Source organism: Macrobrachium nipponense, chromosome 18, assembly GCF_015104395.2.
Source record: "Macrobrachium nipponense isolate FS-2020 chromosome 18, ASM1510439v2, whole genome shotgun sequence".
NCBI classification, from domain to species: domain Eukaryota; kingdom Metazoa; phylum Arthropoda; class Malacostraca; order Decapoda; family Palaemonidae; genus Macrobrachium; species Macrobrachium nipponense.
The window spans coordinates 38,066,234-38,081,703 of record NC_087211.1 but is presented as its reverse complement, the minus strand read 5'-3'; the positions used below and the strand labels follow the sequence as shown (position 1 = coordinate 38,081,703).

Below are 15,470 nucleotides of genomic sequence, written 5' to 3'. Positions count from 1 at the left end.
ATGATGAATTAAGCTGAGCATTTTAAGGCTATTTGGCTTCACAGAAGTGTACACTTCACACCCATTACTTAATTTTGAAAAGACCAAGGCTTTATATAATCTCAACATCTGAGTTTGGTCTGCACCCCAAGTAGTGTGAGACAGGAGAAGCAAATCGAACAACTGGCAGCACTTGTGGCAAGGCAAGCAGAGATGGCTCATCATGCCCAAGAAGCAGCAACGAAAAGGGAAGAACGTTTAACCGCGATTCTAGAGGGTTTTGCTGGTACCTCAGGACATCATAGGAATCAGTCTCAGGCAAGGGCAGTTCCTGCACCACACTTGTCGTCTTCTGTATCTCTTAAAGAGTTTGGTTCGTGGCGTCACAAGTATGAGGGACATGCAGTGTTGACAAGAATGTCATCTCTCTCTCTTGCTGAGCAGCGGTCAGCATTGATTTCCGTGCTAGACGATGATTGGACCCGCACTCTGAGATATGGTCTCTCACTGGATGATGGAGCAGACTTGAAGACTATATTGGATGCCATGGAGTTGCATTTGCGCAACCAAAGGAATGTCATCGTGGACCGACGCGACTTTCATACAAGAGTCCAGGAGTTGCACGAGACCTTCGATGATTTTTTGTGCGGCATTAAAGAGATTGCTTCTTTCTGTGATTTTTGTGAAACCTGCATGGACAGCAGACTACGAGACAGGATCGTCGTTGGAACCAGAGATGAAGAGGCTTTGAAACGTATGTTAGAAGAAAAGAAGCTCACTTTGCAGATGGCTATTGATATTTGCAGAGCATCGGAAAATGCAAATGCCAGTCGTGCTGTTATTCGGGGCAGTGAAAAGTATAATGTTTCAAGAGTGTCCCAATACAAGCAAGGTCAGAAGGCAGCCCATTTAAAGCAGCAGTGCTTTAGGTGTGGAGGTGAGCGCCATCGTGATAAGATGGCATGCAAGGCTCTAAACAGGGACTGCAAACAATGTGGTAAGAAAGGTCACTTCGCAGTGGTGTGCAGGTCAAAGGGACAGCCACTGTCACCTAAGAAGAAGAAAACTAATAATAAAAGCACGTTCAAGCCTTCAAAGCAGAATCTATATCGTGTCATTGGAGATATTTACAGCAACTGTGCGTCATCACGTCCAACCCCTCAGATTTGCATCAGTACCACTCACCCCAAAGGATCAAGTTCAGTTATGTGGACACCTGACTCTGGAGCGGAGACAACTGTGATAGGACTTGAGAACGCTAAATCTCTTGGAATTCATGAGAGTTCACTGGAGCCGATCATTATGGGTGGTCTTATTGCAGCAGATCGTCAACCTCTCACTAACATGGGTACTTTTGAGGCTTTTTTAACTTTGGGGAATCGTAGTACGACAACAGTTGTGTCAGTCGTCAAGGAAGTGAAAGGTGCACTTCTGAGCTGGTTTTGATTGTGTAGCACTGGAATATTACCAGAAAAATTTTCCAGCGCAAATACAGCATGTTACATGTTCAGTGTCGCAACCACATATAGCATCGAGAACCAGGAAGGTTTTGGAGCCACAAGTGACTTCTAACACAGGATGTTGTGCAATCTGCAAGTACCAGCAGTTTGGTGTCTGTACCAGGGGCATTGCCAAGATGGCCACACAGCAGAGACCCTACAGAAGCAGAGCGTGCAGAACATGCAGCTTCCATCATTTCTGCTTATCCTCATGTATTTGATGCTTCAGCTACTCTAAGAGAAATGCAGGGAGGTCCTATGAAGATTCAGCTGTCAGCAGATGCACGTCCTTTTGCAGTGACCGCACCACGCACCATTCCGTATTGTTGGAGATCGGATATTAAAGCTCAGCTAGATGACTTGCTTGCTAAGGATATCATTGGTGAGGTTGATTACCCCACCAAATGGTGTCATCCGATGGTCCCTATTGCAAAGAAGATGGGTGGTGTGCGGTTGTGTGTAGACCTTACAAGACTTAACTGCTATGTGCGCAGACCTACATATCCAGTTCGATCCCCTCATGATGCTATATCGTCAATGGATGCTGGAGCCAGGTGGTTCACTACTTTGGATGCGAAGATGGGATACTTCCAAATCAAAATTGCTGAAGAAGATCAGGATCTTACTTGCTTCATCACACCTTGGGGACGTTACAAATTCAAACGAGCCGTAATGGGGCTTATATCATCTGGAGATGGGTATAATTGTCGAGGAGATCAAGCTTTGGGAGATATTCCACGTACTGTCAAAATTGTTGATGATATTTTGGTGTATGATTCTAGTTACCGTGACCACTTAGCCCATGTGATCACACTTGTGCAAAAATGTGACAAATTTGGAATGACCTTAAATCCTGACAAAATTTTATTTGCCCAACCTAATGTTGAATCTTGTGGTTACAGTATAAATCATGAAGGTTATAGTGTAGATTCTCATAAGGTGAGAGCTATAGCTGAATTTCCAAAGCCACAAAATATCACTGATCTCAGGTCATTCATGGGTTTAACCAATCAGCTTGGGAGCTTTTCTTCTGCGATTGCAGCTGCTGCACAGCCACTCAGGGACCTGCTTAAACCTCAGAATGAGTGGTGCTGGACCCCTCAGCATGACGTGGCTTTCGAGAAAACTAAAGAAGCACTCATAGCTCCTCCAGTTTTAGCTCATTTTGATGCATCTTTACCTACTATGCTTCAAACTGACGCATCCAAGTTGCATGGTATGGGGTTTGTTTTGCTGCAACAACATGGAGAGGCTTGGAAGCTCATCCAGTGTGGATCCAGGTTTTTAACGGATGTGGAAACTAGGTATGCCGTAATTGAGGTTGAGATGGCTGCTGTACTTTGGGCAGTGAGGAAATGCAGTGTTTACTTGGCTGGTTTGCCTTATTTTGACCTGGTAGTAGACCATCGACCACTTGTTCCTATTCTCAATTCAAAACTTCTTGGAGAAATAGAAAATCCTCGATTGCAACGTATGAGAATGAAACTCTGCAGATTTACTTTTGCTGCAAGGTGGCAAAGTGGGAAATGTCACAGCATGCCGGATGCACTCTCTCGTTCACCAGTTCAGAGCCTTGTTGAGGACAATGATGTGCTGGATGATGCAGATCCATTGCATGCTGCTGTTGTATCGTCTTTACTAGCTACTTGTGAGGAGGGCATAAGGTTAGCTCCTCTACGGGACCAGACGCTGGATAAGATTCGTGATGCCTCTGCACATGATAGTGAATATCTGTCATTAAGAGATGTAATAATGAAAGGATTTCCAAATCATAAGCATAGCTTACCAGAAGAGTTGCGAGCATACTGGGGAATTCGGGACATGCTGGCCGTGGATGATGGTTTGATAGTTTACGGACCCAGACTTCTCATACCTCGCAGCCTGCGTAGCGAAACTTTGCAGTGTCTACATGATGCTCACCAAGGAGTGGACCGCACCAAGCGTCGAGCATGCCAGACTGTATACTGGCCAGGGATTGACAGGGACGTTGAGAATACAGTGAAGTCTTGTTCTCGTTGCCGAGAGCTGTTACCAAGTCAGCAGAATGAGCCTTTGATGCAGGAAGACTTGCCAAGTCGAGTATTTGAGTCAGTGTCTGCGATTATTTTCATATCTCTGGCAAGACATTTCTTGTGTACGTTGATCGCCTATCAGGTTGGCCGTATGTATCTTCGTGCAATGGATCAACTTCTGCAGCTCAACTAGTTAGTTTGTTGAGGCCAATATTTTCAGACACAGGTGTGCCTGTAGTACTGAAAACAGATGGAGGACCGCAGTTCGCTTCATCAACATTGCGGCGTTTCCTTGCTCGATGGGGGGTGGAACACCGCGTGACATCGCCCCATAATCCAAAAGCAAATGGTCATGCCGAAGCTACCGTGAAGATCGTCAAGAAGTTGATTTTGACGACCACAAGAAATGGCAAGCTGGATGAGGATGAGTTCGCACGAGGGCTTCTTGAGCTCAGGAATACTCCACGGGCGGACGGTAGATCTCCAGCGCAAATCTTGTTTGGACATCCTTTGCGTTCCAGGATTCCAGCTCATCATCGTTCATTTGCAAAGGAATGGCAACGTACAGCTGACGAATGTGACATAAAGGCTGAGTACCTTCGGCAGCAGGCAAAGGAACGGTATGATGCCACTGCTAGACCACTCTCTAAGCTGAACCTTGGTATGTACGTGGATCTGCAGGACCCTAAGACAAATCGATGGGATAAACCAGGAGTTGTGGTCGGAACTGGCACGAGGAGGGATTACCTCGTGAAGACTGGGAGTGGGCGCATCTATTGGAGAAATCGGAGGTTCCTACGACCTCATCACCCTTTTTTTCCAGGAGACATTATTTCCCCACCTATCTCGGTGTTGGGTGGCGAAGCTTCAGGATATGGAGATCGTAGATCACCTGCAACATCACCTAAGCCTGATACTCGATTATCAGTTGCCTTACCGGTACGACGTAGTGGACGTCAGACACGAGCACCAGAGCGTTTAGAAATAAGATGGGACTCGAAATCATATACTAAATAAGGACCTTAAGATGCCATCTTGGGGGGAGGTGTGAGATTGCTAACTACACTTTGGTGTAATTAGTTGTATAACTACATACTGTATTTATACGTAACAATGTATTTATTATAATTGTACCTTTTACTCAAACTGTTGAGTACTGTAATTATTACTGTTTACCTTTTACTGAAATCTACAATGTATATTTAGTTTCTGTTAAGCTGCCATACAGTTAAGTTTGCATAATATATGAAACAACGAATTCTGTGTTCTTTCTTGCCCTGCCATGAAACAGAAATCCAACAGTACTACTTCTTGATTGAATACATCTGACATTGTTGCTCCAACCTGAACCTGAAATAACGTATTTAAAAAAAAAAAAGCCTTAATAAAGAGGGGCAAATTGCCTCTCAGGTTACATTTATAAAGTACCCTCAAAATGCCAATCTCCATGTTGTATCATAAGCCTTCTCTAGATCAACGAAAACAGTGATGTGATGCAGCTAGTTGGCAAAAGCTTCACATATTGAAGATTCCATTCCAACCAATCTATCAGTTGTGGAGTGCATACTTCAAAAACCACACTGAGCAGGCGACAAATATTTACCTCTTTCTAAGTACCACATCAAGCGTGTGTTCACCATTTTTTCCATAACCTTACACAAAAAAGATCTCAATGCAATGGGACGATAATTTTCTGTCTTGAATGGATCTTTTCCAGGTTTCACGAATGGCAGTAATTTTAACATCTCCCAAAGCTAGGGGAAGATATGTTCTCGGTAAATTCTTTTAATAAGGCTTAATATGAAAAGTCTGGTATTTCCAGGGGTATGTTTACAGAACATGTTAAATCATCAGATCCAGGAGTTGATATGTTACATTTATTTAAGGCCGATACAAATTCTCTCATAGTAAAAGGAACGTTGTATTGCTCATGTCTTAATGTATTAAAATCAATTTCGACCTGTTCCATTAGCCGCCTTTAAGCTGAATATGGTCTATCATCGTTTTTCTTCGCAACATTAGCAAAGTGATTAGTAGACTCATTTGCCACTAACTGGGGGTCTGTTACCTCACAACCATTAATCTTGATAACTGGAGGTTGACAAGGAGTAAACTTGCCTGCTATTTTCCTAACTCTCTTCCAAACTAGAGTCTGAGGAGTTTTCGAATTTAGTGAGGATATGAAGATCGTCCAAAATTCTTTTCGTGATTTTTTTATTTCCATGCGAAAATGAGCTCTTGCTTTTCGAAATTCAACATGGTAATACTAACATTTTCGTCTGTGGTATCTGGTGAAAGCAGATTCTCATAGCTCTATGAGCTTCCTGGTATTTAAGGGTTCACCAGGGAACTGGCCGGTGGATAAATATGCCTGAGGCCTAGGTATAGATGGAAGACCAGCCAAGAACATTACTGTATTAAAAAAACCAAGAGCGTCATCTACGCAAGTAAAGTCATCGGCAGAGTCATCTATTGAGCTGTGCTCCTGGAATGTTGCCCAATCAGATTTTACCTATGTCCCATTTGGGTAGCCTTGAAGATGGAGGACTTGATTCTACACTCACCACTACAGTATTGGAAAATGGTCACTGGTAAATCTTTCATTTATAGCTCTCCAATTAAAGTCAATAAGGCAGTCATCACTATATATAGATAAATCAATTGCTGATAACGTGCCTGTTTGAACATGAAAATGTGTAGACTCCCCAGAGTTGAGGATCCCCACATTGTCATCTTCTATGATGGAACCTAAACACCTTCCTCTTTGATTGGTGACGATGTCACCCAAAGAGGGTCTCTGCTATTCATACCTCCCAAAATAAAAAAGGACGTGGTAACTGTTGAATAACAGATTTAAATTCATTGATGGGGAAGACTTCGTTAGGTGGTAGATGGAGAGAGCATACTGCATATTTTCTTTGCAAATGGATCTGTACACCTATCACTTGCAATGCCGATTGGATACTAATAGGATTTAAATTGGAGGTGGAGTGATAGGATGTACTATACTCTCGTGGGCTGGAGCACATAATGTATTATTACCAATCATGGTCTCCTGCAGAGCTTTACAAACAGGAGACACTTCTGATATGAGCAGCCATGATTCTTCCCATTTAGCTCTTAATCCCTGACAGTTCCACTGGAGAAAATTAACGAATTCTACTTTCCTTTAGAGGCTCTTAAATTAGAGCCTCTTTCAAGAACTTCCAGCTTACTACCTTGCTCCTTTTTTCTGGCAGGAGACCAACTGTTTAAGGCTGCCTTCCTTAGAGGGTTATCAGTCTCAGAGACACCAGACAAAGCTGGTGCCGCCTGAGGAGGGGTTGTGAGGATCAGGCATTGGTGCATCCTCCAAAGTATCAGAAGCACCATTTACATTTAGTGCAGCCTCCAGAGAGGCGGGAGTGCCAGGAGTGCCAGGTACACCCGGCACAGCCTCCACAGAGGCAGGAGTACCAGAAATCACTGACTCTGCTTCCATAGAAGTAAGAGTGCCAGAAACCACCGGCACTGCCTCCAAAGAGACGGGAGTGCCAGAATCAACTGGCACCGTCTCGGAATAGGCAGGAGCACCAGAAATCACTGGCACAGCCTCCAAAGAGGCAGCAGCACCAGAGTTCACTGGCACAGCCTCCGAAGAGGAAGGGTCACCAGAAATCACTGGCGCAGCCTCCGAAGAGGCAGGAACACCAGAAATCACTGGCGCAGCCTCTGAAGAGGAAGGAGCACCAGAAATCAATGGCGCAGCCTCCGAAGAGGCAGCAGCACCAGAAATCACTGGTGCAGTCTCCAAAGAGGAAGGAGCACCAGAAATCACTGGCGCAGCCTCCGAAGAGGAAGGACCGCCAGCAATAATTGGCGCCGCCTCCAAAGCGGCAGGAGTACAGGTCGTCACTGGTTTTCTATTTACATTATCCTTGGTAACACTTACGATTTTCTTCTTCGGTTGGCAGCAACACTGGAAAAGGATATTCCTAGTCAAATGTATTAATTCAATACTCTCTCTTTTGCCTCTCTAAACGTGATGCGTTCGGTTACCCTTAAAGTTTGAATTTCTTTTTCCATGATGTATAAATCACAATTAAGGTGAAGATGATGATTGCCTCCACAATGTATACATCTGGCTAGTTTATTACATATGCCATGCTCTGGTTTACTGCATTTGACACAAGTGGCAGGCTTGCCTTTCAGATTCTGTCTACTAGACCCTAACATGTGTCCGAATTCTTGACAATGGAAAAATCTCCTCGGTCTTGGGATATATTGTTTAACTTTGAACCGTAGCCAACTGCTTTTATTATAGCAGGCAATCGAGTAGAATTGAATGTAATAATTAAATTGGGAAAAGGAACAGAGACTCCATTAACCTTCTTCTTCATTCGTTCAATTCTTATTACACCTTGATCTTTTAATTCTTCTACAAGTTTTTCTTTGAAGAACGTCATCAGTTGGGGTACATATATCATTCCCTTAGAGTAATTCCAAAAAGCATTTTACTCTGACTCCTCCAAGGTGTGATAACGTTTTTAGTTTTTCACTATCTTTTGGAGAGCGAGAGAGAGAGAGAGCTTTTCAAATTGAATCGAGTGATAGGAAGAGAAAAGGAGCTCTAACAAACAAGAACTGGACATACAATCATTACCTAGAGGACACTCTTGGTTGCCCCGACGAGCAGCGAAGTCTCTGGTTTCATTGTGTATCTCGAGCAAAGATGTATAATACCGGCTGCAAAACTGTCGAAACTCGTGCGCAACTGCGTCTTTCGTCACTGCAATGAAAGAAACGGGGTCTTAGTACTTTGAGAGATATTTTGTAAGCAATTGGCAACTTGTTTATCTCAGAATGTCTCGCCCACATACACACATACAACCATACATATATGCAACCGAATTAACCTCTGCACTGAATGTCGCGTTTATAACATTTATAAACTATTACGTATTCCTAATCATATCAATTTCATCATCTATGAATTCAGTGCTACATATACATAATGCTCTTAGAACATGATGTGAACACTGATGTCTCGTCTATATTGGTTTTTCTTCTTAGGTTTTCATTTTCTTTGATTAGATCTTCAAATTTTGTATTGAAATGACAGATGTTCGTAGGCAGGCTCCTACCCTTATCCCCGTCTTTCAGTGACCTTCCTTATAATGAAACTCCCTTCATCTCTTTAGAGAAAGATGGATCAGGTTTATACCTGCCATGACTAATGTTCATGTTCTTGCTGAAATGAACTGAACGGGATAAAAATATACACCTGACGAAAGCTGGCAAATCTGGTGCACTGGTAATTTTTAACAAAAGTGAGTATTTAGAAACAACTAATAACCTGTTCCGTGATGAAAATCCATCCAAATGACTAAATAAAATCCCTATAGATTGTGTGAAGTCATTTCAATACAAATAATGAAGATATAATCAAAGCAAATGAAAACCTAAGAAGAAAGTAGGAATATAGACAAGAAATCAGTGTTCACATCCATGTTCTTAAGAGCATTATGTATATGTAGCTCTGAATTCATAGATGATGAAATTGATATGATTAGGAATACAGGTAAGAAATTTCCTGTGACCACTTTTATACTGACCAAACTGGAAAAAAACACTGGGAAAGATGACAGAACGACATAAAAGATGTGTAGGAAATGTACTGGTTAACAGCGGAATTTTTGTACATGTTCGTGAAAACACTAATAAAATCAACTAGGCAGAGAAAATGAATAGCTTATTCTAATAATGCACAAGAAAGAACACCATTGAGTCTACTTTCATAAAAATTAGTCCCAATAAGAACACGAACATTAATCATGATATGTATAAATCTGATCCATTACAGTAGTCTTAAAAGAAATATGCAAGTTGTTTAATTTTAAAAAAGGCACAAACAACTGTCAGGTGCAAGAACTTATTTTTCCAACCATATTCAATGTTCGCTCTTATATGCTGTCCTGCTACCATATGTATATCATGACAATTTCTGCCACTTTGTATCAGTGCTCAGAAGATGGCTTATTAAAGCCCGCCACTAACGTTCAGTTATGCCTCACAGTTATAACTGCACAGTCGGACTGTGCAGGCAAATCTTCACTACTAAGGAGGGCCACACACGTGCAGTATTAACTGACAGTTATACCTGTTCACTGTATTTACGTCAGCTTAAACTGACATGCACACACACGTACAGTTGAATCCTCCGGTCTTTACAATGGATTCCGAGCAGTACGATCTTGCCGCTCTCGGTGTACTCTTTGTAATGCTACAAAAAAAAAAAAAAAAAAAAAAAAAAAAAGCTTAAACAGTGGTTTCATTAAGACAGACTTCTTGGTAGCAACAGGTTCAAGTTCCTCCAACTTTGCTAATTTGCCATAGGCAGCATCTTTTCTTGCGCGGTCATGATATTCTTGACTTTTAACTTGCCACAGGCAAGGTTCAGATCGATACAATGCAATGAAATCAACAATCACTTGGTTTGGTTTACGTGACATCTTCACCTCAACCAACTGCACTCCACGCTAAACAAATTTTAAACTGAGAACTATACAGTTGAATTCCCACAAACGCTCAGTTCAGTTAATCCTTTCAGTTAAAAATATTGAAATTTTATTTTTCTCAGTTTAACTGTTCAGTTGTGTTGAACTGATGAACTGAGATACTGAGTTACAAACACACGTGCAGTTTCAACTGACAAGTTATAAATGAACAGTTGTAACTGTCAGTTAAAACTGCACGCGTGTGGCCGGCCTTAGTAACGATGCAGTTCTTTCCCTCAGTCCTCCGTAGCATCCACGGCGTCAACACACGATGCTCTAGCTGAATTGGCTTGATGTCATCATAATAGATTAAAAAAAAATCATAAACGTCAAGTAAGACGTCTAGTGAAAGAGTGGTAGAAAAAATCGAATCTAATACTCCCAAGTGAATTTGTGAAGTTTTAATTGGACCCCACGGACTTTCATAATGTTTATTGAATATTTTATGAATGAATGAAGTTCCATGGAAAAATAATTAAGTTCGTAATCGTTTGATTTCATTTCAAAGTTGACACATATAAGGATAATATTTTTTTCATTAAAATGGGTTAATAGTGATTTGTCTTCATTTTAAGATTCACTTTATGACATGTTACAATGAATGAAAATCCACATTTTACTGCTATCTTTCTTTGTTTCATAGTGTGTTGATTATTCTAATTTTATTTTAAAACGAATTTACGTGAAATGTAATCAATGAATAAACATACATAGCCCAACATTGTTTGATTTTGTTTCATCAAAAAGTAGAATATTATTTTGCTCTCATTTTAAAAACGAATTACATACATGGTGCATAAGCTTGTTCTTGTTTTAAATTATTTCATCATAAATATTTATTGTCAAATGAAAAACAGTCTTGCATATATGGTTTGATAGCCTTTGGATTTTACTTGCCAAAGCAAAGTCTCATTCATATAGATTTCAATGAAATCTACAAGACATTAAAGAATGATGCTGCCACTTTCAGCCTTCATTATACACTATTATGTTTCCCGAGGAGGAATGGCAAAATCATAAATTAAATATTATTCTGACTTCCGTATCAACCATCAAAAACAAGTAAATCCGATATATCACTAATTTATTAAAACCCAACTCAGTGTTCTTGATTAGTACGCTAGTACAAGTTATCTATATATATATATATATATATATATATATATATATATATATATATATATACATATATATATATATATATATATATATACACATATATATTATAATATATATATATATATATATATATATATATATATATATAGATATACTATATTATATATACTAGATATATATGTATATATATATATATATATCTATATTATTAAATATAATATATCTAATAATATATATATTATATATATATGATATATATATATATATATATATATACATATATATATATATATATATATATATATATATATATATATATTATATATATATATATATATAGATATATATAGATATATATATATATGAATATATATATATATATATATATATATACATATATATATATATATATATATATATATATAATATATATATATATATATATTGACTTCTTTATGGCATGCTTCTCTTAGTAGACAATGTAATTTAGATATAGATCATGTTAAGGCCATAGCCAAGCGAAGAACCCAAGACGGCCGTTCAAAACCTTAATAATGGTCATGAAATGACAGCAAGAAAACATGGCTGGTGCAATATGTGACTAAGTATTTTAAAGTAAAATAAATCAAATAAAAAAGATATCACTGACGAAACTATTTAGAAGTCGATGAGATGAAAACTGAATCAAGAATCCTGAAAATAAGCTGGAATCTTTGACCATGGAAACGATTGGAGGAAGAAGAAGAAGAAGAAGAAGAAGAAGAAGGGGGTCCTTTACCACACAAGAGTTCGTCCTCTCCCTCGTCGCAATCGTAGATGCCGTCACAGAAGAAAGTCGAATGGAGACAGAGGCCCGAGAGACACTGGAAGCCTTCGCAGGCGTCCTCTTTCTTCTCTTCTGAAACAGATCGGAAGATATGACTGGCTTTTGTACAGCATATGGCAACCCAAGCTGCCAAAATCTTCAACGTCAAGCAGCCTAGTTTTTTTCTTTTTTTACAGGTAGACTATATATATATATATATATATATATATATATATATATATATATATATATATATATATATATATATATATATATATATATATATATATATATATATATATATATATATATATATATATATATATGTAGTATGTATGTGTGTGTGTGTGTGTGTATAAGGTGTTTCCAAATTAGAGGCTTCCCCCCCCCCCCCCCACAGAACAAACGGAAAGTTATGAAGTTTTCTACTATAGACTATCTTCCAAGTACATTACCTTAAGTTTCTATAAAGGTTTTTTTCATTTTAAATTTCTTGTATTTTCAGACTGAGTGACGGAGTTAGATAGAGCCATGGCTAACGACTCGGAGGAAATCAGATGTCAGATGGATTGACCGAATCCCGCTATTACCTTCAGAGAGGCTAGGGATGCCGACACATCCTTAATTTCACGTACATGGATAGTTAAAATACATTAAAAGAGATGAATCCTTTGTTAAAAGAAACTGGAGCAAAACTCCATGTGACTGTCATCACGAAAAGAGTGAGAATCTTGGAAGGCATGAAGTCCTTTCTCAGGAGTCAAAACGCATCATAGCTGAGGCAGTGGGTACACCAAGAAAGTCTTCACGTAAATTAGCACTTGAAATAGAAACAAAAAGGGGAAAGAAGAGAAGTTATATCGTGAGTTGAAAAAATCTGGCATCAAGTCATTTCATGTTATCAGCAAGCCCAACATCACTCAGCAACAGATAGAAGGCTGTGCAAGGTTTTGTGGTTCATTCCTTAAAGATTGGGATGAAGCTGACTTTCTCCAAGTTGCCGCATCAGATGAATTCTTCATTTACACAGTCAGGAAGCCAAATCATAAAAATGACATCAATTGGGCTGCAAAGTTGGATGATATCAGCGATGATGGGAATTTTTGGGAATGTTTGGGAATTTTTCTCTGTTTCACAGCCAAATGGTTAATGTGGATCATCAAAGGAAAATGACAGTCATGGAATGGTGAATACTTCAGAGAAACTGTGCTTACTGGTGGAGTATTTCATTTCCTAAAAGGATCCTGAAAATGTTATCTGTTGAAGAAGTCACATTTTTGCATGATAGGGCACTATGTTTGAAGGCTCTTAAGACACAGGAGCTGCTTCGAAACAGTGGTAGTTAATTTCCAAGTAGCTCCCCTGACCTTAATGTGTGAAAACATTGGTTGTAGCTTAAAAGATTATGTTAAAGCCTCGACAACCTGCGAAGAGGGGTGACCAAAGTGCTCAGGGAAATGGAAATTGAGTCTCAGCTTTTTTGCAATTTGCTGAAATCATACCCCTCAAGAATGCAGGCTGTGATACAGGCAGACGGAGGCTACACAAAATATTAAATACTCTGAGAGAAACTTAAATAAATATTTGTTCTGAATTACTTTTGTTTTTGTCCATATCAATTTTAGTTTATGCTGTAGAGGGGGCTCTAATTTCGAAACACCTTGTGTATATATAATATATATAATATATATATATATATATATATATATATATATATAATATATATATATATATATATTATATATATATATATATATATATGCATACATAGCATACAGTACATACAGTACATAAAACACCAAAGGAAATATATAAAAAAAGTTATTGGTATTTGTGAAGATCAGTTCCTGCAAAGCTTTACGTACAGCACAAGTGATGATGTTTCTGTGGATGTACTGGCTCAATCATCAGATCTACATTGTAATAAGTATCTAAAAATCTACAAAGAAAAAAGTAATTACCACATTTATTTTCGTCCTCCCCGTGGGCACAGTCCGCCTCTCCGTCACAAACGCGATAACTCTCAATGCACTTCTTTTCGCTACAGAAGAAGAAGCCTTCCGGGCAGCCATCTAAACAGAGAACAGGATGCATGACACAGAGGTCTTTCACATGAAATCCAGCTTTGAATGTCTGTAGACTCAAAGTCTTTTGCAATAGGGCATGCTTTGACAGAAAACTTTACTCGATGTCAAAACAATATAATGATGTTCTGTTGGGTCAGTATAATACCATTTCAGGAGTTAGTAAACAACAATACGTAAAAGCCAGGAAAAGGACGGAAGGACTCGCAGCTTTAATATTAAGAAGATAACGCTGCTTATTCAATCAATTCATACTCATAGTTAGAACTTTGGATGGAGTTGACCTGTTCTAGTATGGGCTCTTGCCTGTTAACATTAAGGCACACACGTTGACCAATTTCTGACAGAAGTTCATACAATTATTCTCGATTACATATATAATTACCCACACGAATGCTCATATATGGAATAGCACTGTTACTGAACTGAGATGAAAGATGACCTCACCACAGCCGTGCTCATCCGTAGCATTGAAGCAGTCTGACACAGCATTGCATCGCCACCTTCGTGGGATGCACGAACGATCCTCGCAGACGAAGGTGCCCTCCTGGCAGTCCTTGTCAATCCAAGCTGTAATCTGTTGTCACGTTTTTCAAGGAACATGCGAGAAAATCTGGTTATTTTCAAATGGGTTACATTTTCGAATTTTTTAATGACATGATAGTGAAGGTTTATAAATCTACGTATCATTTTCGGCACAAAAATTGGGTTACGTTTTCACAATGAAATGATGTTGTAGGAATTCATGTTACATCTTTAAGATAGATCAGAAATTACATTTCTAATTATTAACAAATCTTCGCATAACGTCCATCGTAAAATAAATAAAATCTGGTTTTATAAATGCAAAGTTCAAACTTTTACATTTAAAAATCTAGACATTAACATATCAATATATAAAATTTAAACAACACATGGCTGTATATGCTAAGAAGGCCTCCACACAAACACAAACAAATGCACAAAGACAGATAGACAGATAGACAGACACACACATGCATATATATATATATATATATATATATATATATATATATATATATATATATATATATATATATATATATATATATATATACAGGCAGTCCCCGGGTTACGACGGGGGTTCCGTTCTTGAGACGCGTCATAACCCGAAAATCGTTGTAAGCCGGAACGACATTTGGAAATATGGCTTAAACTAATAAAAAGTTATAAAAACCTTACTTGTAATCCTTTGGTTACACTACATGTTGTTTCCTGTAGTTTTATGTACAACCTGGAGTTATTTTCATAAAAAAATGCTGGTTCTTGAAGGTAAAAACTATTGTAATCCTCTGGTGACACTACATTCTTGAAGTTTTATGTACAACCTGGAGTGATTTGCCAAATCTTGAGGGCTACAAGAACAGTTGATTACTATTTACATATCATATAGACTAATTAAAGTAAATGTATCT

The 15,470-nt window shown here is 38.7% G+C and overlaps 1 protein-coding gene across 1 annotated transcript in view; it reads right to left on the bottom strand.

The window, feature by feature from the left end:
• Positions 1-15,161, bottom strand: part of LOC135197330 (uncharacterized) — a 42,782-nt gene extending 27,621 nt beyond the window's left edge. Inside the window, exons 1-5 of the mRNA XM_064224472.1 lie at positions 15,132-15,161; positions 14,482-14,611; positions 13,912-14,022; positions 11,924-12,043; positions 8,133-8,258 (exon numbers count right to left, since the gene is read on the bottom strand). Of these exons, the coding sequence (XP_064080542.1) occupies positions 8,133-8,258; positions 11,924-12,043; positions 13,912-14,022; positions 14,482-14,611; positions 15,132-15,161 (517 nt within the window). The remainder of the gene's footprint in view (positions 1-8,132; positions 8,259-11,923; positions 12,044-13,911; positions 14,023-14,481; positions 14,612-15,131) is intronic.
• Between the last annotated feature and the right edge of the window lie 309 nt (positions 15,162-15,470).